This window comes from Panthera tigris, chromosome B3 (assembly GCF_018350195.1).
Source record: "Panthera tigris isolate Pti1 chromosome B3, P.tigris_Pti1_mat1.1, whole genome shotgun sequence".
NCBI classification, from domain to species: domain Eukaryota; kingdom Metazoa; phylum Chordata; class Mammalia; order Carnivora; family Felidae; genus Panthera; species Panthera tigris.
Window position 1 is genome coordinate 117269908 of NC_056665.1, and position 27641 is coordinate 117297548.

Here is a 27641-nt window from a genome sequence, read left to right on the forward strand (position 1 = left end):
GTTTGCCCATCAGAATCAAGGCACCCTTTTGGAGGGCGTAAATTAGAAGGGAGATTTCGGGTGCAATCATTTCCCTCCTGAGAAGATATTTAATCCCCTTGGTGACCTCTGAATTGGATCCAGTGTCTCAAATTTAAGTCACTTCAGGAAGTGGGTGATACTTAATAAATGTGCAAAACTTCCTATTTACACCAAGTGTCTATCAACAGATGCATGGATAAACAAAATGTGGTATGTGCACACCAGGGAATATCACTCAGCCTTCAAAAGGAATGAAATTCTGACACCTGCTACAATAGAGACACACCTTGAAGACAGTATGCAGAGAGAAATAAGGCAGTCACAAAAGGACAAACACTATACGATTCCACTCATCTGAGGTATCGCCAGTAGCCAAATTCATAAAGACAAAGTAGAATAGTGGTTGCCCGGGGCTAAGAGGAGGAGAGCATGAGGAGTTCTCTTTAATGGCAACAGAGTTTCAACAGGAGATGAAAAAGTTCTGGAGCGGATGGAGGTGGGCTGTGCAACAATGTGAATGCACTCAATGCCACTGCCAGCTAAAATGGTAAATTTTATGTAATGCATATTTTACCACAACAAAAAGAAAACAAAAGCTTAAGGAGGGTATATTGGCGGAGGGTGGGGGGGACGGTTGCTTTTTACTGTTAGGGAAACTTATAAGTCCGTAATAAATATCACAGTGTGACAATGCTCAGAGGGCAAGACATGGCCTGAAAGGCCAGTCTGGTTCCACCTGACCTAGGGCACCCATATGAGAACAGTATTCACTTCCATACACAAGAAGAAACCTATCAGAGGGTCTGGTTTATAGCCGTACCAACTGGCCACTTGGGGACGCTATACTAAGAGCACCTTTCACGCAATGGAAATATTAACCCCCAGATTTTTCCAAACACACACTAAATCTCACATTCTTATGCCAACCTATTCTTGGCATAGAGATAATGGCAACACTGGACAGGCATATCAAGTCTATACACATAAACAGGCTCTCCATGGAGAGGGTGACAATGGCTGCAGTGATGGTGGGTGGGCGACAGCAACTATGGACTCAGAGAGCAGATACCGGCACCAACGCTGGGCACCGTTCGCTAAATAAAACAGAAAAGGTCCAACACACCTTGAACGTGCAAGTGGGCAGAATCCTTTCAAGACGGTATGAAAGTCAAACTCAAGTAGGATGAGGTTGGTAAAGTAAAATTTACAGAGATGCTATGGGAGCATTGGAAACAGACTTTTATTTAACAGAAACTTACACAAATTTGATACAAACCCTACATTATGCAAAGCTTTATCACAATTCTACACATTGTAACTTGTGGGAGTTGGTTGGAGAGTGGGTTATTATTATAATCATTAGCATTTTGAAAAGGGACCCTTTCTATCAGAAAACGTCACAGAAAAGGGCTACAAAATGATACAAAGACACTCTTGGTGATCTCCCGCCCTCCACCCCAGGACTGGCCTTGAATGAGAAAGCTGAAAGGGCTAGCAGGAGGTCTGTGCCCATCCAGTCTCCCCTTTCAAAGGCAAAAGAGAGATTCTCAGGCTAAGAACCATTTCGGTAACACTGGCACTCAAGGACTCTTGCTGATGAGAACATCCAGCGTTAGATTATGCATTCATTATTGGGACTCTGCTTACAAGTGGGGGACACTCAAGAGCATGGACACGGAGAAGACCTGGAATAGAATCGAGTGGCCCTGCCGATCAACCGAGCTCCTTCGCCAGGCCACAGACACCGTGTTGAATTACATAGGCCAGCACGTTCACTTCTACCCACACGACCATAAAAGGACATGTTAGAACACGTGTCTTTCTCCTTTACCCCCACGAGCAGCTGAATTTGAGGTTTCCATCATTCAGGTTGGCCTTCCTTGCCCTTGGGGACACTCTAGAACCTTAGGCCACCCCAAAGCCTGCTCAGTAGAAGTCTCCTCTGGAAGTTGTTAGGTGACCAAATTAGTATCATCTCAGCTGATGCTTATTTTGTTGTCTTTTTTTTTTTTCCTCTTTCTTCGCTGCATTATTTTAAACAAAGCTGTCTGTGTTTGAAAATGTTGAACTCGCAGAGATACAGTTAGTCACTAGATGGAATTCTTTTCTGAACTAGGCCTCGTCAGACATGACAACCAGGAGTCGAGCTGTTTCTTGACATCCAGATGAATGGGGTTTGCCTATGGGGGGAGGGAGGGAGTTTTCTGGGGAGTAGGGAGAGACTGCTGATAGCCTTTGTGGCTAATTTATTTCTGTCACGTCTTAACACATAACCATGTAACATCACCAATGCCTCCAACAGAATTTTGAAGAAGAAAAAACCAATCACTCCTCACTTACCACATCCAACTGGCAGAAATAAAAATACCTAAAGCACATACATGAATGGCTTTTTTAAAAGCCCGAGAGAGCAGAGTTGATCTTTATTTTCTCATTAAAAATGTGGGGTCTTTTTCCTTAGCGTTAATATGAAGTCTTTATTTAACATTAAGTAACTCTTTTGATTTCGTGTCTTCACAAAATTGCTTTTAACTTTTGAAGTAGAAGGTACTTTAAACAAAAATACTGTGCCAGGCCGGCACTTTTTTCTTTTAAATATTGAAATAAATAAAATAGTTAACTCTTTTTTTTTTTTTCCGTCAGTTTGTTCATGTTCAGTTATTTCTATGGTAGAGCACTTCCAGTCTGACCTGGGTACTTTCTCAGAGACACTTAAAGAAAATGTAATGAAGGATTTTAAAAAGGAAAAAAAAAAAATATCTTCTTATTGCACACACTTAGGCCACTCCCAAGACTTCTCTGAGCTGAGCTGAGCTGAGCTGAGTTGCGCTGGAGGCTTTTCCACAATCCAGGCTCCTGTGTTGGCTGAAACACACGCGCAGGAGGGGGCCGGGCAAGGGAAGAGGAAGAGGAGGAGGAGGACAAGGAGGAGGAGGCGCAAATCAACGTGGCTCCTTTTCACCTTCTTCAGAAATGGCTTGCTTGAAGGATGCCGGAGTCCCCAGGTCATAGAGTTGACTGCAGAGGGAAAGGCAACGAAAGATAAAACAAAAAACAACAGCACAGGACAACTACCTAAAAAAAGGAAAGATTAAAATGAAGGGGGTGGTGGAAATGAAATGAACTGAACAGAAAAACAAAAGAAGAAAGAAAGAGAACATACTACCTATGGCCATGCTAATGAGACCATGGCTATGTGCAAGGAGAATCTGGCTCGTGTCTCCTGTGCCCTGAGCATCAGCAGCACGAGATCAGCCAGAAATAGGGCAGGTCAGCTGCACTTGGGCAACCAACTGACACAAGAAACAGAGGGGACACAGCTGGATTTTCAAATCCTAGGTGGTGTAGTGGACAAAACCGGATGCTGGCAAAATCTATCATTTTTTTCTCCTCTACTTGGAAGCTGAATCTTTTCACTGTTAAAATGCCCCAGAAGGACCGTTACGATGCAATCTGTCTGCCTGTCACCTAAGTGGAAATGAGTTGTTCTATGGTGTAGGACGAGTGGCAATTACAAAAACCCCAACCGATGCCCCATTTGGCCTCAGGCCCAAAGGACACTGCTTCACGCACACACCCTCACCTCCAACCCCAAGTGATTCCAGGGTGTCAGAATTACTCAGGGAGAGAACCAAGCCAAAAGATCCATTCCAGTCCTCAACTAGCCCAGTGATCCCAACTGTCAGCCTTGGAACCTGGTGGCAGTTCAATCCTGGTGGGTCCTTTAGCCAGGATGAGTACCAACCAGGAATGGATTTGGCTTCTAGCTGAAATGAAATCTGCTAAGTTATTTTAGGCTTTGGAATGGAGTAGTCTGCACAAAGGAGGAAGCAATAAAACCAAGTATTATCACATTTCACCCCAGAAGCAGTCCCTGAAGGCAGAGATGCGTGCCCCTAAACAGTGCCCATGTCACGTTGGGCTGGGTGGCAAGGGAGAGAGGAAAGGAAGGAGGGGCCCAACTGGAAAAACGGCCAAGGCAGCAGGGAACAAACATCAAAACCAAATGAGTGGCTCAGCCTCCTCCAAGGCTCCATCCCCCATCTTTCTTTGTAGTACCTAAGGCCTTACTCACTGGTCAGGGGCACAGGACTGGTATAGAAGCACTTCCAAAACTGAGACTATCTGTATACTTATGTTTTCAAGGGGTGGCTGAGAAGAGCCTCATTTCTACCCACCACCAAGCCCTCCCCTGACCTCTTCTCCTATTTCCTTCCCCTCCATCCCATCCCATGCCCTTCCACTGTCTCACCTCTCAGATGTGCTTTCTTGGTGTCCTTTCCCAGACCCAGTCCTCATCACTAGTGCTCATCTCTTCGCTGTCCCACCTGCCTCTAGCCCCTTCGCTCCTCTGATAAAATTAGTTGGCCTTCAGAGCCCCCACAGATGCCTGCCAAGTGTATTCTTGTTGGGCACCCAAATTTTCACTCCCTGCCAGGAGTGTTTCTGTCCCTCTCCCAGTGCCCCCGACCCCTCCAGTCAGATATCACCTACCACTCTTCTACTGAGTCTGTCTCATAATCATACCTTCATGACCCTCCAGTTTCCTCAAATTTTCATCCTTGGCCCCCCAAAACACACACACACACACACATACACACACACACACACACACACACACACACACACACTTTTCTTCTTTTGTTCCATTTAAGCCACCTGGAAAATAGCTGGTTGGTTCCCAACTTTGTGCTCCTAACATCCATTTTCTCCTTCATTTCCTCTGGCTGGGCCAACTGCAGGCCATTGAAAACGTCCCGCTGCACCTCAATCCCCTTCAAGGAGGCTACTTTTCCATCCCTCCACATGTCCTCAACTTCCCACCCCACCGACTCTGGTCCTCACACCCTCATTCTTCCTCCTAACCCCCCATCGCTCCTTTACTGGCTCCTGGATCTCTTCTACCCCCTCTGACTTGACCAATGGATGCTGTGTCCAGATAGGACCTCTCTAACATTTCTGTCCACAGTATTTATTGAGCATCCCCTATGTATCGAATGAGACACTAAATCCTTCCACTAATCAGCTCAGAAGCATTGTTCAGTGCTCAGTTTATTTCAACAAATAATTATGGCACAATGGTGTCAGGCACTGTCTGAGGGACATGAATGACATCATCTTTGCCCTCAAGGAACACATCATCTGTTTGATGAGAAAGACTACAAACAGTCATGTTATAATAAGCGCTAAACTAGTAGCATGAACAAAATACTACAGAACGATACTGAAGCATATGTTCGCATTATGATTTTCGCCATCTTACATGGTTTGGGTGGCGACCCCCAGCTTTGCCTTTTGTTCAGCTCCAGCTCCATTCTCTCTGACAACAGACATTCTTGCCAACACAGTAAATAGCACTAGCCAATCTGGAGCTCTTAGTTGATCTGGATGACTTCGTCCAAGAAAATCTCCCTGACCACGGTGGTCCCCAGCAAAAATAATTACATATCACCCCATGATGCTCTTATACATTTTTAACTACTTGTAAATATCTAGTCTGCCCAACTAGATTGCCAAAAATCCAGCGGACACCAATTCCATTGGCCCCATGTTTAATTTCACCCTATCCTTCACAGGGCTGAACAGTCGTACGCGTACTGATGCTATTCGGTCTCTGGTTGTTAAATAAACAAAGGTATATATGAAAGAAAGTATTCGCATCCCAAGTGCATAAACATGGTATCCTGAACCTGAGCTGAAAGGACAAAGGTCTGAATCACCAATAGTGGGAGACATCAATCGTATACCCCCTGATAGGAGGCCCTGAGAAGGATGCAACATCATTTCTGTGGCACTCTCACCCGAATTCAGAACCTGACTGTTAACTCTTAGAAAACAGTACACAAACCTGAAGTGAAGGGCTTCTATAAATTGATTACCCAGTAGTCTTCAAAAAGCATCAAGGTATGAAAGATAAGGAAAGACTATGGAACTAATGACTACAGGTTAAAGGGCGTTAAGAGGACATGACAACTAAATACGACGTGTGATCCTAGATGAATCCTGGACTAGAAAGAAGACATCGGTGTAACTACTGGAAGAATCTGTATAAGGCCTGTAGATTGTGAGGCATTGCATCAACGTTAATTTCCTGATCGTGATCATGGTACTGAGATTATCTGAAGAATCTAAGTACAGAGTACATAGAAATTCTTTGTATCATTTGTGTGAGTTTCTCTGTAAAATCTGAGATTATTTCAAAATTAAAAAATGTTTAAGTCTTACTCATTGGTTGAGGGTCAGTATTGAGATACTTTGTAAACCTAACTGCCAAAGCTTTTTAGCTAATAACTCAGTTCTGATGGGGACCTTCCATCATTCTCAGCTGTTTTGTAAATCAATCAAGCAGAATGGTTTTTCCTGTACTGTTATTTTGAGAAAATGGTCAGAAATCACTTTTATTAAGCACCACAGTACCATATAATTCAATTCTTTAGTGTTAGAGGCACTCAGGCATGTGAAGTGCTCATTCCCTCCACCTCATCACTTCCACCCTCACCCCCACCCTGATGTCACCATCAAAACATTGACCACGTAAGAAACTCAACCTTAGTTCCTTGGGAAAGTTCATAAAGACTTCAATACTGCTGCTTTTCAGCAGGGTTCTGATGTGATCATAGGTTGGGTTTTGTTTTATTTTATTTTTACAGCATCGAATACCTCCTTTCAACCCAATAAGGTCTTGAATGAAAAGACCTCAAAAGCCCTTGACTCCTTTTACTCAAGAAATCTTCAAACTATGATCAACGGAGAAGTCAGTGTAGACTGTGGAAAGATTATCAGGAGACTCAAACACCGTTTCCTGAGCCTGGAACTTCAGACAGTCACCTAACGTGATCAGTCTGTTTCCTCATCAGTAAAATGGGAATGAATGACATCTATCCTACCCCACAGGATTGCTTTAAGAATCATCATGAGATAATATTGGTTATATATTATGATAGGGTAAAAAAAAAATCCATGTGCTTAGGATAGAGAAATTGATGCAGAGATTCATGGCAACAAACTCACACAGGGACTGAGTCCAGAACCCAGAACTTTTTATTTCTACTCTAGGTTTCTACTCACTAGATCAAAAATGCCTCCCTCCGAAAGTATACAACACAATTAACTTCACTTCCAAAGGCTAAACCACATCTCCTGTGGAAAAATTCCTAATATATGAGCCTGTTCAAACTTTAAGTACAAGTTCAAGATCATATTCATCAGATGTAACAGGAGGCATATTGGGATAATATTAATTAATTTTATTCCACCATGAAGTGAGTACCTCCAAACAGCTTTTAGTTCTCTCCCCGAGTAATGATCTTGTGTTCCCTCAAGTGCTATATAAAGGCAATCGCAGGCTGCAGCCCATTAGGTGCAGAGAAGGATGCACAGTAAGCAGGAAGGTTTAAAGGGGTACAATTGATGTGAACATCATATTTTTATTAAATCCTTCTCTCTAAAATACCAGTAGCAAATTGCATTACTGACTTTAAAGTACCTTTAAAAAATTAAATGCATATTTCTCACTCCCTGGGTTACAGAATACAGAACCCGATTTCTACAGTCTCAGTAACAGAAATAAAGGATTAGATTGTTCTAGGTGGGAAAAAACATCAGACAGACAGCAAGAGTCATCACTTTTACATCAACAGTTCTCCCCAGGGGATTTGAAGGTTGTAACAAATTTAGAAAGTTCTATATCTTTGGTTCTCCTATCTTTGGGTTAAGACTAAAAAAATTAGGTGACACTTCTGAAGCATTCTGGGTGGTGCTTTCCTGAGCTGAGGACAAAGGAAACTAGTCAGATCGTTTTCATCTTGATGACTAATTTTTTTTTATATGGAACTTGAGCAGTGCTACTCATTTAACAAAAGCAACAACAAAACAATAGATGTGTTCACTGCTCACACAGCTCTTGCAACTCCTGAGGTCACACACACACACACACACACACACACACACACACACACACACGGGGGACTTCATTCCTAATAGGCATCAAGAGGGAATGTCTAGAAATGATGGTTTTGAAGATGAGTTCTCTGTGACATTCTGCACAGAATTTTAACTGGAATTGTACTTTGGGTGGTCTAATTGTCTACTCTTCAGGCTTGAAATTGCTTTTAATAAGGTTATCTTTTAAAACTGTATTCATTACAAATGTCCCTTTCTTTGGTTGGACCCGAGAAAAAGTGAGGGATATCTATCTATCTATCTATCTATCTATCTATCCATCAGCCATCCATCTATCTATATCTTCCCCTCTTTGAGGAAGTATTCGTTGGAAAAGGAGTATTAGTTGAAAGGAGAGCCAATTAAACCATAATCAAAGGAGGCATTATAGTTCCAGAAAAAGCTCAAGGAAAAGTATTACAAGCAACTGTAGGAGCTATTGGATCAGGCTCTAAAGGAAAGGGTTGAGAGATTCACCCAGTTAGCATAAAAGTTGGAAATAAACTTCTTCTCCCAGAATACAAAAGCACCAGAGTAGCTCTAGATGAGAAGGATTATTTTTTATTTAGAGACAGTGGATGACATTGTTGGAAAGTATGCAGATTGAAATAAATAACTACTTAAACGGCATCACGTGAAGCTGCCCATTCCACTGAAGTTCTGAAAGCTTTCATGATGTCCGTGTCTCTATTTTAAAATAAACTAATGAGGGCACCTCGGTGGCTCAGTCGGTTGAGCGTCTGACTTCGGTTCAGGTCATGATCTCGCGGCTCGTGAGTTCGAGCCCCACGTGGGGCTCTGTGCTGACAGCTCAGAGCCTGGAGTCTGCTTCGGATTCTGTGTCCCTCTCTCTCTCTGCCCCTCCCTCGCTCATGCTCTGTCTCTCTCTCTCTCCCAAGAATAAGTAAAACATTTAAAAAAAATTTAATAAAAAATAAAATAACGATATTCAAACTTCAAAAATTATAAATAAAAAAATATTAACCTATCTATATTCCTATATTGCATACATAGGAACGTGCAAGTGGCAGCACAGAACAAGGGTAAAGGAATACAGGTCCTGGAGTCAGGTTGCCAGGGATCGAAATCTGGCTCCTTATTATCTGTGAGGGCTTAGGTACATTTCTTAACCTTATTACTAAGCCTCAGTTTCCATATCTGTAAACTGGGGATAAGACAAGCACCTACTTCATGGAGTAATCATGAGGATTAAATGAACTATCCTAAAGAAAACACTCAGAAAATGCCTGATACATAAATATTGGCCATCATTATGTAGAGAAAAGGGGATAAAGTATAACATCAACCATCAAGGCATTTGAAAACCCATGACAGGCAGCTCCCCGCCTCCTGTGCCTCCTCTGAGTTTCCTTCCTTCACCTTAAGACATTTGTCTTCAAAGGCACGTTCATGCCACTCTCTCAAACCTCACTCAACCTCTCTGGATTGATCTTTCTCAACTGAAAAGTGGAAAACTTGAACTGGATCATCTTCAAAGTGCCCTCCAGTTCCTTTTTGTTTTTTTAAAGGATGTAAATTCTGACTGAGTCTGTTAGAAGATACTATAAGCAAGGTGAGACAAGGAGCTCAGGCAATGCTACGACACATTACTACGCTTGGCTGGCCACACCAAATGAGAAAGATGAGGACATCTACTACCCCCAAAAGGAGAAACTGAAGCCCAAGCTCTGCTAGTAAAATTAAAATAGATAAGCAATAGCCATCCTTGGATAAATCTTTCCGTGGGAGTTTGCCTCGTGTAGACAGTTCATTTTGGTTCTCCTTCCGAGCCCCAAGCTAGAACTCCGAAACTTAGGTGGCTTTTTGTAATTTAAATTTAGTCGATTTTTTTTTAACTCCAGTTCAAAGGCAAGCTGTCATTGAAAATTTTAGGACTACAAACAACTATACGGATTTCAAATGATAGTATAGATCGGTTGGACATATTTTTATTAACTTGGAAGCTCACACTTCATCAATGAGAGCAAGTTACAATGCTATGAATCCAACAGCTAAGTCAAAGTAACAGAACAGATGACAAGGAGGAGAATGACAGGAAGAGCAGGCTGCATCCTCAGCAGAAACCAACTGGAACCAACTACATGGGCTTTTTCACACACGTGAGCATGCAGGAATATTACAGCACAGGAGGTTTCTTCCGTATTTGCTAGGAACAGGGCCACACGCAGATGAGGCAGAACGCCCCCAAAGTGGGTGAGGTTGTTCTGTCCTCTCACAACTGAGAGCAAATGCCCAGGTCAGCTCTTACACATTTCAAGCAGGAGAAAAGTAGGAGTCCCTTCTGTCTCAGGCTACCAGGGGAGCACAAAGAGTCCATTTGTGGGTTTCTTTGCTTAGTCTTTGCTTTTGTTCGGTTGGTTTGTTATTTTAATGAGAGGTCTAATTCGGGAAGATTTGCAAAGCCTGGATTGTCAGAGCAGATCTTCCCAAACCCTCACAAGCAGCCTGTTGCCTGGGCAGCTACTTGGATCTCCCGACCCAAGCCAAATGGCAGTGCCCATGTCTCTGGACCTGTGCTCCCATGGAGGCTGGAGACCCTGACCACACTGATCCGAAGAAGTTCAGAATCTTCAGCTCAGCTCGGCTGAGTATTTTCCTAATCAGAGATCCTCTTTAATTTGGACTCATCCCCTTGGCTGTAAAATGGGAACGTGGAGCAAGGAATACCACCCCGGACGTGCAGACCCCGTATGGCCGTACTCGCTTCATTCCACCCGAGTACAGCAGCCAGCTCCGACCTCCGCTCCCTGGACTCCACCTGCCAGGTGCAGCCAAAGGAGGCAGACTTAGCCAAGCACTTCCCCCAGCCATGTTCTCTGATGGCTGAAGCCAGAAGCCAGGAGCCCACCATTCTCCGTACAGGGCCCATCCCATACTCCAAGCAAGCCTCAGTTCCCACACGAGGCCCGGGCCCACGTGGGTAAGCATGCACACCCAGAAAGCAGAGGGCCAGGCGGAGGACACGCCGGTAGCCACACCCACGCTAACATGGCGGTGGGAACCCAGAAAAACAAAAGACAAGCCGGGGGAAGGAAAAGGAAAGAAAGAAGGAAAAAAAAAAAACGATCAAACAAAAAACAAACAAACAAAAAAAAAACCAACTATGATGGTTTTGCCCTCACTGTAAGACAGGCCAGCTAAGACATACCTTTTGACTAGGACTGCACAGCTGTTCGTTCTTGGGACTGCCGACAAGGTGGATGGTCTTCTCCATCGCCCCAGGGACCTTGAGCAAGTGTTGCTTTGGTTTATTTCAGGAGGTGCTATTGGAAACATAAAACAAAGTGCCTGGAGGGCACTATAAAAAAAAATAGAAGAAGAGACACGGGAGACTTGATCATCCAACGGGAATTTATGTTTGTAAACAGGGGCCAAGGGGAGAGGGAAATATACTGTGAGGTATCATTCTTTCTTCCATGAGCGCGGCCTCGGGTTGCTTTGTCACCGCTGAGTCCATGACTTTCTGTTTATATTCCATTCCTGCATTTGGAAATTGCTCTTCGCCAGGAGGAAAGTGAGGAAAAACCCAGCAACAACACCACAGCGGCTATGCTGGCGGAGGGGAGGAGCCCAGGAGGCGCTGGAGGGAGGCCACACGCGGAGGCCCAGACTTCCCAGGAGCTGCTGACATTTTCTCGCAAGCAGGGAGGAAGATGGAAAGGTCAGGGAGCAGAAATGGGGAGGGGGTCTGCCGTAGGGAGCCACACACTCCGTGGGGTACAGAAAGTGCCATCATCTGCAGGCGAGGAAATCCTCCTGACTAGGTGTCCTTGAATCAACCCCTCCCCCAGCGGCTCTCTCCCAAGCAGGATATCACTTCAATTGCTTTGATTTCCCTTCGCTCGCTCTCTCTCTCTCTCTCTCAAAAAAAGGTCCATTTCTAATAATAGCTAGAATACATAAATAATAATTTTTAATGTTATTCGTTCTTTGTTTCCAAACCCAATGTTCCTCCTCTCTTCATTTTGCCAATAAATGGGAAAACTGAGGAAATCGACTCTGCTCGTGTCAGAAAGATCCCCTCCCCCCCAAAGAGAGACAATCCACCTAACTTCCCATTTCTATGGAAAATAAACAGTACTTCATGATGCCATCTCTCTGAAGGACTGTTATCCTGCTCTTTTGTTCTGCTTTGTTTCAGTAGTTTGTGCTTCGGTTGTACATACCCAGAACAGAGGGGAAGGGGGAAAGGATGCGAGGAAGAGACAGGAGAAAGCAAGGATGGAGGGAAAACCTAAAGTTGACTTTCATTGAAAAAAAATATATATCAGACCCAGAATAACGACCAAAGTCAGAGGGTGGCGGCTAGTCGCCCAGAGAGTCTGGTCCGTGGGTTTAGCAACTGCCCTTTTTATCTGCTGTGGGTGAACCCCGGCCACTGCGGCGTCCTCGGCAGGAGCGAGGCTCTTCCAAATCGTCCTCATCAAAGCCGTGGAAAGTTGACGTGTCACTTTCTGATGTGGAACCGAATAAGTCCTCCGTGGTGCGTGCTGCGGCCGCTGCCTCCTCCTTCCTGCCTTCTCCTCCCAAATGAGCTGACATGTATGATGAATATATCAGCACATGGGTTAAGCAACAGACAGCATCATTAATACTCTTATTACATTCTTACAATGTTACTCTTAATAGCAAGATCATAAACCATTTCACACCAGAAGGGATTAGCTGGGTGTATCACCTGGTGATAGGGATTTAGGGTAACGGGACAAAGCCAGCGTTTCCAGGGAAAAGGATTCCTCCCCCTCCCAGAAAAGCATCATCTCTACCAGAATATATACGTCCACAGCTCTGACAGCGACAGATTCAACCGTGGTCTTTCTTTCTCCTCTTCCGTATGCACACATATGCATGCACGCTCGCTCAACCCCGCCCCAGACAATGAGTTTCCTTGGTGGTTTTTAAGCCTGGTTGGTATTTCTTTGGTGTTTTCGGTTGGTGTTTCTCTTTGAACATTGTGTGTCCTTCACTTTGACAGTCAGCTTTACAAAGGTATTACTGTCAGATAACCCATTCGAGGTGGTTAAGCCTCCATCCGTTTTATTTTTATTTTTACCCGCTTCTAATCCCATTGTTTCCGCACCCTTTCAATTCTGCCCTTACACCATGTAGTTCATTTGCACTGAAAGCACGAAGAAGGTTGGAAAGTCTGATAAGTGGTAGGTAATAAGAAAGTCTCTCATTTTCTTTAACGACTGGAGGAAATTTCTGTGATCTGCACCTGCATCGGTGAGCATGCACATATACAGCTGTGTGCACACACGTGCACGCGTGCGGGTAAACACACATACTCCAGCCGCTAAACATGCCCAGGTCTTAGTTACTCCAGAAAGTCCAGAGTTGTCAAATCTGCCTCAGAGCACTAAAAAAGCAGGAAATAGGGGTTTATAAAGCCTAATAAAATACAGTATCCTGAAATCTATAAAACTCAGGTTTAAACTTATTCCCATTGTAAATGGGCCCCAGGACTGCCCCCAAATGAGGTCACGATGTTTCACTGATGGTGTCAATTTCAGGAATCTCACTTTCTCCCCAGGAAACAGAGGTAGTGGAGTAGATGGGAAGGGAAAGAGTTTTTCTGAGCTTCACAGTCTTCCTTGGAAGGACTCCAAGGAGGCCCTAGAGAAGTATTCGCCCACCTGCCTTAACAAGCGTATCTCATGGGCTAACGCCACCTGTTTACTCCCAAGGTATTGACTATTTCAGGAACATCAGAGTCAGACCTTGACTAAATCATCCACCAAAATTGGCAAATGCAATGAGAACACCTAGGCTGGTACCAAATGGCCCCCTGAGTCACATAGCAGACAGATCCTGGGAAGAAAAAGCTGAATAAAGGCTGTGAGGAGAGAGGCTTTGGACAGACCATACCGGCTGCCCACTTTTGGTCCCCCACGGATCAGATTCAAGTACCCCATCTTTTGTAGGAAAGGAACGGGGAAAATTATAGTAGTTTGCAGTGAGAATTCTGAAGCCTCCCTCTCTAATGCACCCCAACCGCGTAACAGTCCGTCACATTCTGCCTATCACTCCGCCAGGTGACTTTGCTCCTGGCAATAGAGAGTCTGTCTGATCATTTGCTTTTAAAAAACACTGAATTGCATTTCACTTGTTGCGTTTTCTTTAAGTATTTCTAAAACTATTCATTTTCTTTTGAGTATTTAAAACCCGGAGTCCAGTGTCATAACAGCCCTCTCTTCTAAGCTGGCAACGGTAGAGTAAAAAGTTCAACATTAGGTATTAGGTTTGGAAAACAAATGAACACAGACAGGCCACCCTGTCGGGTCCTTAAGAGTTCCATGAGGGTATGTGCAATGGAAACCATGGTCCTTTTTCAATTACTGATTTGCTACTCAAGTCAGTCTGGATCCCTAAACAACCCAAAACCCAAATATAAAAGGTTTGCAAGCAAGCAAGGGAAGAACTGAGTTGTTGTAGTAAACCCAGGTGTGGTCATCTCAGTACTTCCCTTGGGACTCGGAGCAGGAAGGACCCTGGGGAGAAATATGGAAAGGAGCAATGACTTCTCACTGCTAGCACGAACCACCCAACTGAACTGTATTTCGCCTACTAGTCAGCAATGGACCAGACTAACGATGAATCTGAGATCTTTTCTCCTCCCTGCCTTGTGCTTTGGCTCAGCTGGGACATAAAACAATATGAAAAATAGGTAGCACCAACCAATCATGACCAGCTAAAAATAATGGTTTGGTTAGAGTTGAAAAACACAACAACTTGAACAAAACTTGAAGACCTGAACTCATGTTGAGAATGAAAGGATAAGACCATTGTCTTTTTTGGTCATTTTAGTCCTTGGAGAGGTTAAAGATGAAAATTTCAAAACACGCCAAATCGATTCCAGATTAGCCCTGAGAATACCTGTCCTTTTGCTCCCTTGATCTATCAGGGTCTCTTTTGTCTATTTTATATGAGAAAATGGGATGAGTGGCCAATGGAGGTGGTATTTACGCAGCTGCCCATGAGCCCAGGGGTCTCAGACTCCCGCAATTCAAGATGTGGCTGCTCTCCCTATAGTCATGCTTCCACACTCTTCCAGTTCGCCCCAGGCATTTCCACAGAACAAACACATCTTTTCGTTACGTGCGCATCATCCGATACAAGGAGGCATGTGGCCAGTGCCTCTGGGTCTTTCCTGGACACTACCTCCCTGCTGTCCACAACACACACAAAGAAACAGCCACCTCGTGGAAAGGCCAGACACAAGCCAAAAACTCCTTTCCCTTTTTGCTACATCTCAGGGCATCATTTTGGTTCTTAAAACTCAAAGAAGAAAAATATGAAAATGACCTGAAAACTCCTCTCCACTCAAAATCACCACCGTCACTTCTCCACGCGAGCCTTCAACTCCCACACAAGACAGCAGAGGGGTGCAAGTGATCCTGGTCTATGGGCACAGATGCAGGTAGGGGCCACACTCACCAGAGCGTCCACAGTCCGCACAGGACACCAGCTCCTCAGGCCGCCCGCTCTTCTTGTTCATGTTAGAGCCCCCCAAGCAGAAGTCACAGTAGTTGTTGGGAATGACTGTCCCATCCGGTCCTTTCTGGGCTATAGAAACATTAAAAAAAAAAAAAATCCGATTTTTGACTGCCATGAGCTTCTACTGGCCCCTCTTCTCCCATGGCGTGATAGAATCTGCTCCGGAAAGAATATCAAGTCTAGGATATGAGGCCTTGTTACAACGAAGCAATTAAATTGGGCGAGGTTTTCTTTTTGATCCTCTTCAGTTCAACAGTTCTAATACCTTGCAAGCCATCCAGAGTTTAGTTTGATTTTTGCAATATTTGCAAAACCCATCTCTGCGTTTTTACAGAAACTACCCTTGCTCCTCTGATGGCATTCCCTGGATGAGCAGAGCATCTAGAAGGCCTACTAGTCAAGTAAACTTCTCTCATCACTGAACAATCAGCCCTCAGGGCTTAGGCTCAAACAACAGGTAGCAACCATAAACATTGGTGGGATGAGAGGGAGAGAATGGCCAATGCCTAGGCCTTGCCCTTGGGAAAGATGCTCTTATTCAGGAGATATTCCTTCTGTCCCTGAAAAGAAAAAACAAAGAAGGAAATCTCCTTCCAGGAAGGACATTGAGGATGCTTCTGGGCACTCTGATGAACATCTTGGCAGGTATACAAGGGTCCACTCTTATTCGGCCTCATCTCCCTAAAGTCCAGACTCATTGGCATGGAGAAAACTCAGGACTAGTTCATCAGCAGACTTCAAGCACCTAGAAACAGAACTGGACACTTAGCCTCGCCTCATGCCAAAGACAGGTTGAATGGTGAGTTAGTGAGCGCGTCTTGAGGCTTAAGATCTTCATAAGCCACCCCTGCTGAAGGTCCTCATTCAAAGGCAAAGAAAAATCTTAGGACATGATCTTAAAAACAAAGCTTGCGAGAACGGCACCTATTGTCAAGCACTGAAATCATTCTCAGTTCCTAGGAGCTGGCTGAAAAGGCTTGGACAGGTTTCTTTGCATGGAGAGAAATGCCTCCATTCTCCTGCTTTTCGATCCTCGTTGTGGAGATTTTTTTTGTCACGTTGACACTCCCTGTTTGCAACTAAGAAGAAAAGTCTGTCTGTTTATGGGATCAGCCTAAACCACAGGGGTATCTTCTTCCTCACTATACCCAATGTCTGCTGCTATCTTTCATTATTTACTGGCTAACATTAATCAGGGTCCCGTAGGGTACAAATCTGTAAAAGGAAGCAGATATGTGAGCAGAAATACCATCCAGACAGTAAGTGATAAACGGATTCACCCACTTTAATATGATTCCCTCTGGCCTTTGCTTCCTCCATGCCTCTGCTTTGCCTCCAGGAATAGAAAAACTTACCTGGGAAGGCAGAAGACAAAAGCTTGCAGAATTACATTATAGAGAGTTAATCCATTTATCAGTTGCTATTTGGATTGTTTAATCAGTTTCTAAGTCATTGATTTTCATCTTTAGGGAGGCAGCCAGTTCTCTGCAAAAACGTGTTGGCTGTTGGGGACAGACAGAGGAGCTGGCCACCCCCGTGGCCTGTTGAGTGTCTTCATCAAGGACTGTGTCTTAAAGACATGACATGTCACACAGAACGGTTTTGCAAATAATCTCCAAAAATCTCGCAAAAATGTTACTCTAAAATTTTCATTGTCCAAGTCCAGAAAGAAGCTCCTTTCTTCTTTCTCTCTTATTTGCTATCTTCACCATGTTTTGAACTCCCTTAAGAAAATCCAAGCATGTCTATGAAGCAAAGAAACTCAGGGTTTTCCCATTATAGACTATCTTAAAAATCAATCCAAAAGTGAACAGGAAGAAGTGGGGTATATGAAATTAAGGGGCTGAGTGTAAACCAAAGCTAACTTTCATGATTGATATGAACTAGAAACAAAATGTGGCCATGCCAGTCATAACTCAGGTAGCTTCCCGCATGAAAAGCGGGATCAAAGAATTCCACAGAGATCATCCCACTAAAAGTCTCAGGAACCACATCCTCACCGTCTGTCTCTCCTGTACTCTCAAGGACTTTCTGTTATGTCAGATTTTCTCTCTTTTCACAAAATCTTAAAGCAACCGAAGAATCTGGTTTTCTCCAACACACTGTATGCCTTGCGATTTATGAGGAGGAAGTAGAATATAGACTATAAGAACTCCCAGGTAATTCTTTACAATCTTCATCACCAACAGACCATTGGATGCCCTCACCGAATCAGGAACTCTAATACTGCAAGAATTAAAAATTCAGAAATGATCTAGTGGAGCAAAGCAGATAGTGATAGAGAAATTGGTCCTGTGTAAAAAAGCCAAAGGAACAGCATTTAATTTATCTAATGAAGAGAAGTTTCTGAGAAGACTGGATCAGAGCAGGATCCCCACATATATTTGTGTTGGTTGCTGGCCATACAGAGTGCCTGGTCAAGGGGGTGAAGAAGGTGCTAAGACCCCAGTTGTAGGCCCTGCTGTGTGTAGCTGTGACATGTCAGGGCGGGGGGGGAGGGGAGAGGTATCATTTTAGTCTAGCATTGACCCAGTATACAAAGTGACAGTGAATATTAGGCTTCATTTTCGGCAAAATCCTACTCTCTTCTCATAATAGTGAATTCAGAACTTCCTTTCATCTTGGTATAATGGTGTGGGATAGACTAATCAATAGCTTTTGCCTCTGGTCCTCTTATACTTTTTGGTATTTAGAATTGGTTTCAGGGTGATTTTTCCCATAAAGTTCTCCCAACTCCCCAGCCAAAATGGCCAGTTGGGCCTTGGGAGGGCACTCTGTTGACATCACTTTTATGACCCTTCTCTTGTTTATACACATGTACTCTGGCCTCATCGACCTGTACTAAACGATCTACTCCTCCAGGTCGGGCACCATGTCTAACTCATCACCGGAACACCTACATGGCCTGCGTGCAGGAAATGGTTAACCACAATGTGTAGGATGAATGGCTTAGAAAAGGATGGCAGAGATGTGAGTAGACAGCCCAGTGACACCCCTGGGACATCCTCCTAGTGGGGACAGAGCACTGTGTTTGCTCGCCCTGTGGCAGAGTTATCTGTCGCTCGGAATATCATTCACTACATAGTTTATTTCCCAAATCCTCAGAGAGAAGTGCTGGTCCATGTCTAGATGGATTGGTCAGTCATCTGGCCTGGCAACACATCTAGCTCCCGGAGTAAACCAGAGTGGGTGGCTGAGGGCCCTGGGTTGCTGGAAGAATAACACTGTAGCCCTACTATGGTAGGAGAAACAGCATCCTGTTCACAAACATGCAAAAAAAGTAGAAGACTGTGATTCATTGTCTCTTGAGAAGGGGACACCTGGTTGCTACCCACTCAGGCTCCCTCTTGTTCAATGGCTTCTTGAAAAGAAAAAGAAGCAGACATGTACTACGCTTCAAAACTGTGACAGATCTTATGCTGGATGCTTTACATACATTGTTTCATTGATTCTCACAAAAACTTTGTGAAGTGGAGATTATTCGACAGATGAGGTAACTGGGACTCAGAGAGATTAAGGGGCTGGCTTCAGGCCCGTTCCAAAGTGCAGGAGGGGAGATTCACCCCTGAACTGTCTATGTCCCCAGAGACTCTCTGCCTCCTGGAAAGTCCAGAGGCAAACACTTCCTGGCCATACCTCGCATATAAAATACTTCATAAATCTCTTTCGAGTCAACTTGATTCACCCATATGTCAATTAGGAAGCCCAAAGGGACCAAAATTATTGAGATCAGCCTGATAAAAGCAGAAATTCCCTTTGAACTTAAATTTGATGTCCCTACCACCGTAATCCACGCTGGGTGATCCTGTTTATTGTCACATACTCTGTGAAAACACTTCTCCAGAGAATTCCAGAAGCTCTGGAAGGAATTTTTTCAAGTCAAGCTTACACTACAGCTATACTGGCCTATGGCCTGACCCAGCCATGAGCAATTTCCTGGTACCGTGTATGAGATCATTATAAAAAGGATTTTACTATAAATAGGAAGCTCACCCAGACCTGGTGAGAGGGATTTAAATAGAGATTCTGCTTCTGCCTCTGGGAAATCGAGTCCCACTTTATAGAATAAGACAACAGGAGGGCAAAGACCCGAGTGGTATCTTGATGGCAACATCCGTAAAGATGGATTTGGTTTTTCATTGATTAATGTTCATGGGCTGAGATCATATAAGAGATACGAGGGAGCTGCCAAGAAAATAAAGTGAGCCCGAAGAGTTTAGGAATTTACCTGGGGGAGATAACTCTAAAAATCTCAAAGGGGGAAAAAAATGGAAATCAAGAACAAAGTTCACAAAAATACACACACACACACACACACACACACACACACACACACACACAACAGAAGATGGGAGGGAGCATTCCAATCAAACCAAAAGAAAAGAAAAGCCAAGCCCCAAATAGTCTCCCCACCACGCCCGGTAAAGGGTGAGCAGTCATTCTGGAAAGGTCTCAGTGTACACTACGGGATTTTTTTTTCACTCTGATCAGGCCACGTGTCTGTGGCAAACAAGGCCCCGAATCTTCCCTAAAACTCCCACCCACACAGGGCTGTCTTCGCCCCTTTCGGTCTGATTTCTGCTCTGACGTGCCTGCCCCTCATGAAAAGAAAGAGCGGTGGGGACAGCCTGGCCACCAGCAACATCCCCTCAGCTGGTTCTACCAAGACCAAAGCTGTGTCCCAAATGTCCTAGGGAAATAGGAAGCAAGCCAGGAGTTGAGGCTCCTCTGTGGCACATCCACAAAAGCGTGACTTCACATCCTGAGCAGAAGCTCAGCCGGCCTGCCAGGGCCTGGTGTGCACACGCATGCGGCCGTGCTCTGTGCCCACGACCCAGCTGCAGCCCAGGGACCATGTCTTCCAGGGCCTGCTAGTTGGGTGTGTGGCCTTTGGGGAGCCTGAGGGGCAGCGAGAAGAGCCCTCCAGGAGGAGCTGTGCCTCGACCCTCTCACTTGCTCCCCCACCGCCCTCCATGGCTGACAGTTCCCATCCCTCCGCAGGGCTGACCTGTTTCCATGGCAACCGGAATCCTGGGCTCTGGCAGCCTCTGGTCTTGCCACCTGTTATTACTTCATCTCTCAAGTGTAAAACATCCTAGCCGGTGCCACTTGGCTGTGCAGAGCGCATCTTCAGAGGACGGAGTAAAGAAAAGGGGAGAGGAAAGAGGGAGAGCGGAAAGGCAGCCCCAGGCTGGCCACACAGGACACACGGGACAGGCCAGGCCAGGGGAGGAAGGGAAGGCGAGGAGGGAGGGTGTAAGCCAACGTGCCTTCCCTTCAGAATCAGCGAGCAGGCCTCAGCTGGAGGCCACCGCCACATCCTGCTACCTTGTACCCAGCCTTTAATGAGGGCCGTGGGAGGGGCAGGGAGCGGGTGGCCGCTGGGGCAGCTGCACAGAGATCTGCGCGGGCCCACACAGAGCAGAGCAAGGAGAGGGTTAAAGTAGCAAGATAAAGACTGTGGGGAAGGCTGGACCAGAGGGCAAACAGAGTCTCAAAGCCTGGATAAATGGCCTTAATTCTCATGCTCTTGCTCACCCTACTCCTTACGTGTTTACTCATATAAATTATCCCCAAGGCCTGACACCTTTTTTCACTGCTTCCCGAGAACTGATGAAAAAATAAATCCTACAGATCCAAGGAATAAAAATGTTGGGATTCCATTCAGGCCGGTTCTTCTTGGCTACAAACAGCAACTCGGGCCCCACCCCAGGGCTCCAGAAGGAAGAAGAACGATGCCTTCCTCCCTGAACGTCGAAAGGCAAGGGGCCTGGGGGAGCCTGGCAGCGAAACGGACTCCGGGGTCCACTCCCCACACGCCCGTTAGGCCACTAGAGTCCTCAACCGCAGAGAACTCGCTCTCCCTCACGGGCCATTTTGCCACCTCGCACCGAGGACAAAGTGAATGTACGGTAAGGATTAAGGAGACAGTGCTGCTAATGCAGAGTGATTCCAGGCACTGAGATTAGTCCGCCGGGAGAAACGAAGGCCAAGGGCTGATTCAGTGTGTCTCCACGTTTATGGACGGGCCTCAATCGCCACAGTCCATGTTGTTCAGGGCAACACGAGGAAGAATGAGCTGAAATGGCAGTGCGTGCTCCAAGAAAGCTGGAAGCGAGGCCAGTTGAACAAAGGCGCTCCGCCCGCGGGAAGATTTCCCCGGGCCAGGGGTTGAGTGCATGCCCTTCTAGAGGCAAGAGAATATACTAGCTGGCATCGTAAGGCCCCTTTTCGGCCTATGATTTGATGATTATGAGAGAGTGAAGGAAGGATCCGAAAAGTGAGGTGTTGCAAACCAGGGGAACTCAGCATCTCATCATGTGCTCTGCTTGTGGCCATGTCTCTCTCCCTGTTCATCGTGAGCTCCCTGAGCGGGGTCTCTAATCGCGGAATCCCCAGCACCCAGCACGGCGACTGACCCAGCACTGGCAACAAATACTTAACGAAAGGGATAGACGATCTTCACAGAGGCTTTTTGGACACAGAAAAAACTCAGGCAGAGGGGAGGCAAAGACTAGGAGTGGAGTAGATGTCAAGTGTCCCCTGAGGACCAAGTGACCATTCTAAGGCACTGCCAGTGTCAGTCCTGTTCATAACGGGGACAGAAAGAGGGAGCAGTAGAAGTAACAGGCAGGCCCATCAGAGAGTATAAAGCTGTGATGGGAGAAAGCCACTGGACCCGCCCTCCCTCGGGAACCCTTTCCTTGAGGCATTTCTTGGAAAACCAGGAAGGAAGGACTTAAGAACTGCCAGACTCCGTTGGTCCCACAGCCCCTTGAACCCCATGTTTGGTCTCTCACCAGGGGCCCTGCAGCAGCTAGAGAGAAAATAGGCCATCTTACTCTGCGTTTGGATGGCTGCAGGATCTTTATCAAAGTTTTAAGTGTGGTGTCAGTCACCTCACCCTTCCTTGCGTCTACCTTCTTTTCCTCCATCTTTATGGAGTGCAAAACTCAGACCATTAGACACACACCTTGATAATATGTACCCCTAAACACTGTGCCGTAAAAACAGAAAACATGTCTGCTCACGTCTATGTCTCCATCCTGACAGACGTATTTGCTTAGAGTTGCAGTTTGCCAGGAATTTGGATACCACATCATCCATTCTGGGGCCAGATGGTCACATGACCCATCAGTAATGTCCTTTGTGCTGCAGCCTCAGGCTGGCAACTTTGAGTCTGTCACTGATGCTTCGGAAAAGCGAGGAAAAGACCAAGCAAAGCTGATTACTTTTCTCGGTGCTGATTAGGGAAAGCACAAGGAGATATTTCAATTTTTCAGTGGAAGGTCATATGGGTCAGTTCATGCCCTGGCGTAGCAACTTGTTATTGCCACCAAATGAGTCAGTTGAAGGGAAAAACGTTTAATCTGGGAGTAACTATGTCAACAGGGCTCTGAATGAAGTGGTGCCCTTCCCCTCAGAGAATTGCAGGACATCTCGGTGCTTTAGAGCAGGATAAGCCTCGTCCGTTTAAGTTGTCAGGATATTATTATTGTGATATTAGAATTCAGCCAGCCCCCTTCCTCTCTTGCTCCAGCCTTGCCTCTCTCCACACCTCTTCCCCACCACCTCCAGGGGGCGCAGGTACATGTCAACCCCAGCTGCCCACAGTGGACCAGCATTTTCTAGGTTCTCGAGACTGAAACACAGTACTCAGGGAAAGGAAAAGGATGCGCCTCAAGCGTAAGACCTGAGGATTACAACTGAGTCAAGAGACTACAGAGCCAAAGAGCAGCCCAGCCCAGGGATGAGGGCCCCGATGGGGGACACACCCAGAAAGCAGGCCAGGAAGCAGGTGCTGGGAGCCACAGACATGTTTGCCATGGGTAGGCCGGAGCCTTAGGAAAAGAGTGAAAACCAAGTTTATCCCGTGGATTTAATAGTGCAACCTGGTTCCTGGCTAGTCATCTAACTGAGTGAATCGACAAGATAAAATAGACTGAACATCAGTCTCCAAAAAGTGGATTTCTCTAGGCAGTGGTTCATCTGGGAACTTGTTAAAAATGCAAATTCTAGGCCCCTACGCCAGACCCACTGGTTCCGAAATTGTGCGGTAGGATCCAGCAGTCTCTTTTTTAAGGAACAGGTGATTCTGACGTGCTCAAGCTTGAGAACCACCGCTCTAACACCACACGTGTGTCACATACATTTTCTGTTAATACTGCACTTCATACGAATTGTCTTATTTAATCTTCACATGGCCCTAAGAGGTAGATGCATTAATGTTTCATTTTACATCGTGATACTTGGGGCACAAGGAAGCTACGTGGCCTGTCTAAGGTCATGTGTTAGTAAGTGGCCCCACTGGCTCTGTACCCGGGCAGTGCGGCTCAAGCCCGCCTGCTACTGATCTACGATGGGCTCAAAAACCATACCCCCGTGGGAAGTCACGTCAGAGCTTGGCAGGCCCAAGGCCCAGAGGTTGGCAGGCCCTGGAGGGCAAGGATTCTCAAATTTGAGTGCCGTGCAAACAAACCATTTAGGGAATCTCGGTAAAATGCAGATTAGGATTCATAGGTCTGGCTTGGAGCCTAAGATTCCATATTTCTTATCAGCTCCCCCACTGGGTAGCCTACAGTCTAGGTTTGCCTGGCACGGAGGGGTTCCCAGGGCACAGACTTTCAGTCTAAAAGTGGAAATGTCCTGGGCAAACCTGGATGAGTTGGTCACCTGAGTCCTAGCTGATGTTGAAGCTGCTGATTGCACTGTGAGAAGCAAAAATGCAGGCCCTCAAGGTGCGATCTGGATCATATTCAAGTGTGATTTAAGTTTTGAGAGTGGAATATAGCATAGTCTATTTTATACTTTAAAAAGATCACTTTGGGGCACCCGGGTGGCTCAGTTGGTTGAGCGTCCGACTTCTGCTCAGGTCATAATCTCGCAGTCTGTGGGTTTGAGCCCCATGTCAGTCTCTGGGCTGACAGCTCAGAGGCTGGAACTGCTTCAGATTCTGTGTCTCCCTCTCTCTCTGTCCCTCCCTTAGTCGCAGTCTGTCTCTCTCTCAAAAATAAACTTAAAAAAAATTTTTTTTTAAAGATCACTTTTGGGGTGCCTGAGTGGCTCAGTCAGTTAAGCGTCCAACTTCATCTGAGGTCATGATCTCATGGTTCATGGGTTTGAGCCCCGTGTCAGGCTCTAGTGCTGGCAGCTCAGAGCCCGGAATCTGCTTCCGATTCTGTCTCCCTCTCTCTCCCTGCCCCTCCCCCCACTTGCGCTCTGTCTCTCTCTCTCTCTCTGCCTTAAAAATAAATAAACATTAAAAAAAAAAAGATCACTTTGGCTACTCCATAGAGAATAGACTATAAGAGGTAAAAACAGGCTGAGAGGCCAATAAAGAAGCTGCAGTGATCCAAGAAGGAGCTGGTGGAGGCCAGGAGATGGAGAAAGGAAGACAGATGTGGAATACCTTTTGGAGGGGAGCTGATACAGTTGTGAAGGGAAACAAAGCCAAGGATGAATCATAGGATTTCTACCTTAGGCACAGCATTAGTTTTTTTAAAGAATAACGTCAGAAAGAGATAGATAGATAGATAGATAGAGATAGATAGATAGATAGATAGATAGATAGATAGATAGATAGGAGAGCTAGAAAAGAGCATGAGACACAAATGAGAGAAAGATGCAAGAAAATTACTGAACTAAGTGATGTATGATTTTTTTTCTAGAGTAAGAGTCATTTACGAATTAAAATCGCAAGCAGAATTTGTAATGGGGGGGGGTTCCTATAACACCACAAACAGCTGAAGTTAGTGTTAAAGATTAAATGTGCCTACTAGGGACTGAATTGTGTCTCCCCCCAAATGCATATGTTGAAACCCTAACCTCAACATGATGGTATTTGGAGGTTGGGCCTTGGGGAGGTGATTAGGTTTAGATGAGGTCATGAGGATGGTGGGATTAGCGGCCTTATAAGAAGAGATACTAGAGAGCTTGTTTCTCTCTCCTGACATGTATCAAGGAAAAGCCATGAAAGGACACAGTAAGATGTCCATCTCCAACCCAAGAGGAGAGTCCTCACCCAACACTGACACTGCCAGCACTTTTATATTGGATTTCCAGTCTTCAAGACTATGAGAAGTAAATCCCTATTGTTGAAGCCACCTATGGTATTTCGTTTAGGCAGTCTAAGATGAGTACCCATTAATACATCTGTTTCTTTTGAAAAGCCACTGTTGGATATGATGCACTTCACGATTGGCCTACAGGTGAAAATTGAGGGACGACGCTAGAACTGTGACAAAGATCTCATCTTTGGGATTAGGATCTGTCACTTGGGGTTCCAATGTCTTGACTTAATTGAAAGGTGTCCAACTCAAGCACACTCACATCTGAGCTTTCCATCTTGCTCACCGTGTGACCCGGGGCAAGATACTCATCCTTGCTGGGCCTCAGTTTCCTCCTGTGCAAAATGAGAGTAATAGCATGTGCCTCACGGACTACGAACTTCACACAAGACAACGCATGTGAAGGACCTGGCACCTGTTAGGTGTTCTGTCATTTCTTCCCCCTCTTTCTTGTCCTATGTGAAATAATTTAGCTTCTGATAAAGGAAGGGGAAAAAAATCAAAGGCCTACATCAGTAAACTTTCCCAAGAGGTGACACGTGACCGGAGAATTCGCATTCACGCTCCAAGTCCCTGAGCACATCAGGTGGAGTCTGTGCCTTGGTGTCCTCTAGGGGACACACAGCAGCTACCTCACAGGGTTGCTGTGAGGAATGACTGAGACGAACGTGGCACGCCTAGCACGGTGTCTGATACGTTCAAGGAATGTCAGCAAGTATTACTGTCATCGTCATGACTCAGGACAGGGGACTCCTTCAACTCCTTACCTGAACGTTCTAGGTAAGTAGGCCCAAAGTGTGAGAGAAATGAAAGAGGCTCACAGAAAGGCAAGTTGGTGGGTGGAGACCCTGTCCTGGGGAAATGGGACGGCAAACACAGGGATGCTACACTTGGCCAGATTTCGTTCCACAGCTTCCTCCCACTGGGTTTCCTGCATCCATCTTATTTCCCCAATTAAACCAGAAATTGTCCTAGGGCGAAGACGGCATGTTTTCGCTTTTTCAGAGGCCTGATTCAACGTAGCCCCACAAGTGGTCACAGGCTCGGTAAGCGCTCAATAAATGCTCACGTTTAGCCTGTGCTGAAGGACTGGTGTCCTACAGCTAAGGTTTAGCAAGGGGCAGGGGGCGGGGAAGGGGCGCCAGGGCCCGGCCAGGCTCTGATAGCTCCACCAACGCCACCGAGACCCCTACAGGCAGTTAGCGTCCTGGCATCACACGGCCACAGACAGGCCCCGACTCAGATTAGCCATCTGTGGTCATGGACATGCTCTGTCGGTCCGAATGGCACCAGAGATGGGATAGGAGCATTCACAACGTGCAGGCATATGGTGCCAAACACCCACATCATCGCACTGCAGACTCACGCAACCCCATGAGGTCAGTTTGGTTATTCTCTCCATCTCACAGATGAGGCAACAAAGGAGCAAAGAAGTGTGAGGAACTGAGCCACAGTCACACACACACAAGATGGCAGAGGGGCAGGGCCATGACTCACACCCCCTAGCCTGGCCAATTCCATTTCCATTCTCCCAGACTGCAGGTCTGAAAACTTAACTCCAAGTATACCCTCAAGGCGAGAGCAACCCCTCAGGTTTCTTTTCACTTCGTAATCTACGAACTGTTCCGTCAAATAATAATTCACCTAAAGAACACCTGTTGTTAGTTTCCAAATTTGCTCTTCAGGAAGTGAAAAGTGGCTCCCTCTTCCCGACAGAGCCCTGTTTCTGATTTTTCCTCTCTCTCCCCTGTAACAAAGGCTGCATTTCCTGCATCAAGGCTGGGTACGTGGTGGGTTGTGTGTGCTTCGTGGTTTTGCAGGCACCTTCAGAGTGATCCAAAATTCTCAAGCTTGTGTCGAAGGTAATTTTCACTCTCTCTCTTAAAGCTCTACTCGTTGCCCTCGGGCCATATGCTAGAGGACAGAAATGTCAGGAGACTAACATCTGTTAGATCTTTCCCATCAGTGTAGCAATGACATCATATGCTTCTTTTAGGTAATTTGCACATTATCAGACTAATTTTCAGATTATCTAATCAGCCGACATTACCCTTAATCAACTCAGCTCTCCTCTTCCAGTTCAGCACGGTACAA

General features: G+C 45.7%; 1 protein-coding gene across 7 annotated transcripts in view; it reads right to left on the reverse strand.

The window, feature by feature from the left end:
* Positions 1-27641, reverse strand: part of DPF3 (double PHD fingers 3) — a 249274-nt gene that overhangs the window by 40186 nt on the left and 181447 nt on the right. For 4 of the 7 annotated variants that reach the window (XM_042990039.1, XM_042990041.1, XM_042990040.1 and 1 more), the window contains exon 8: positions 15421-15549. In XM_042990039.1, the coding sequence (XP_042845973.1) occupies positions 15421-15549 (129 nt within the window). Of the gene's footprint in view, positions 1-1246; positions 3040-10632; positions 10742-11131; positions 12519-15420; positions 15550-27641 lie in introns of those variants that run through there. The other 3 variants (XR_006218978.1, XR_006218979.1, XR_006218980.1) reach the window with 3 other exon arrangements.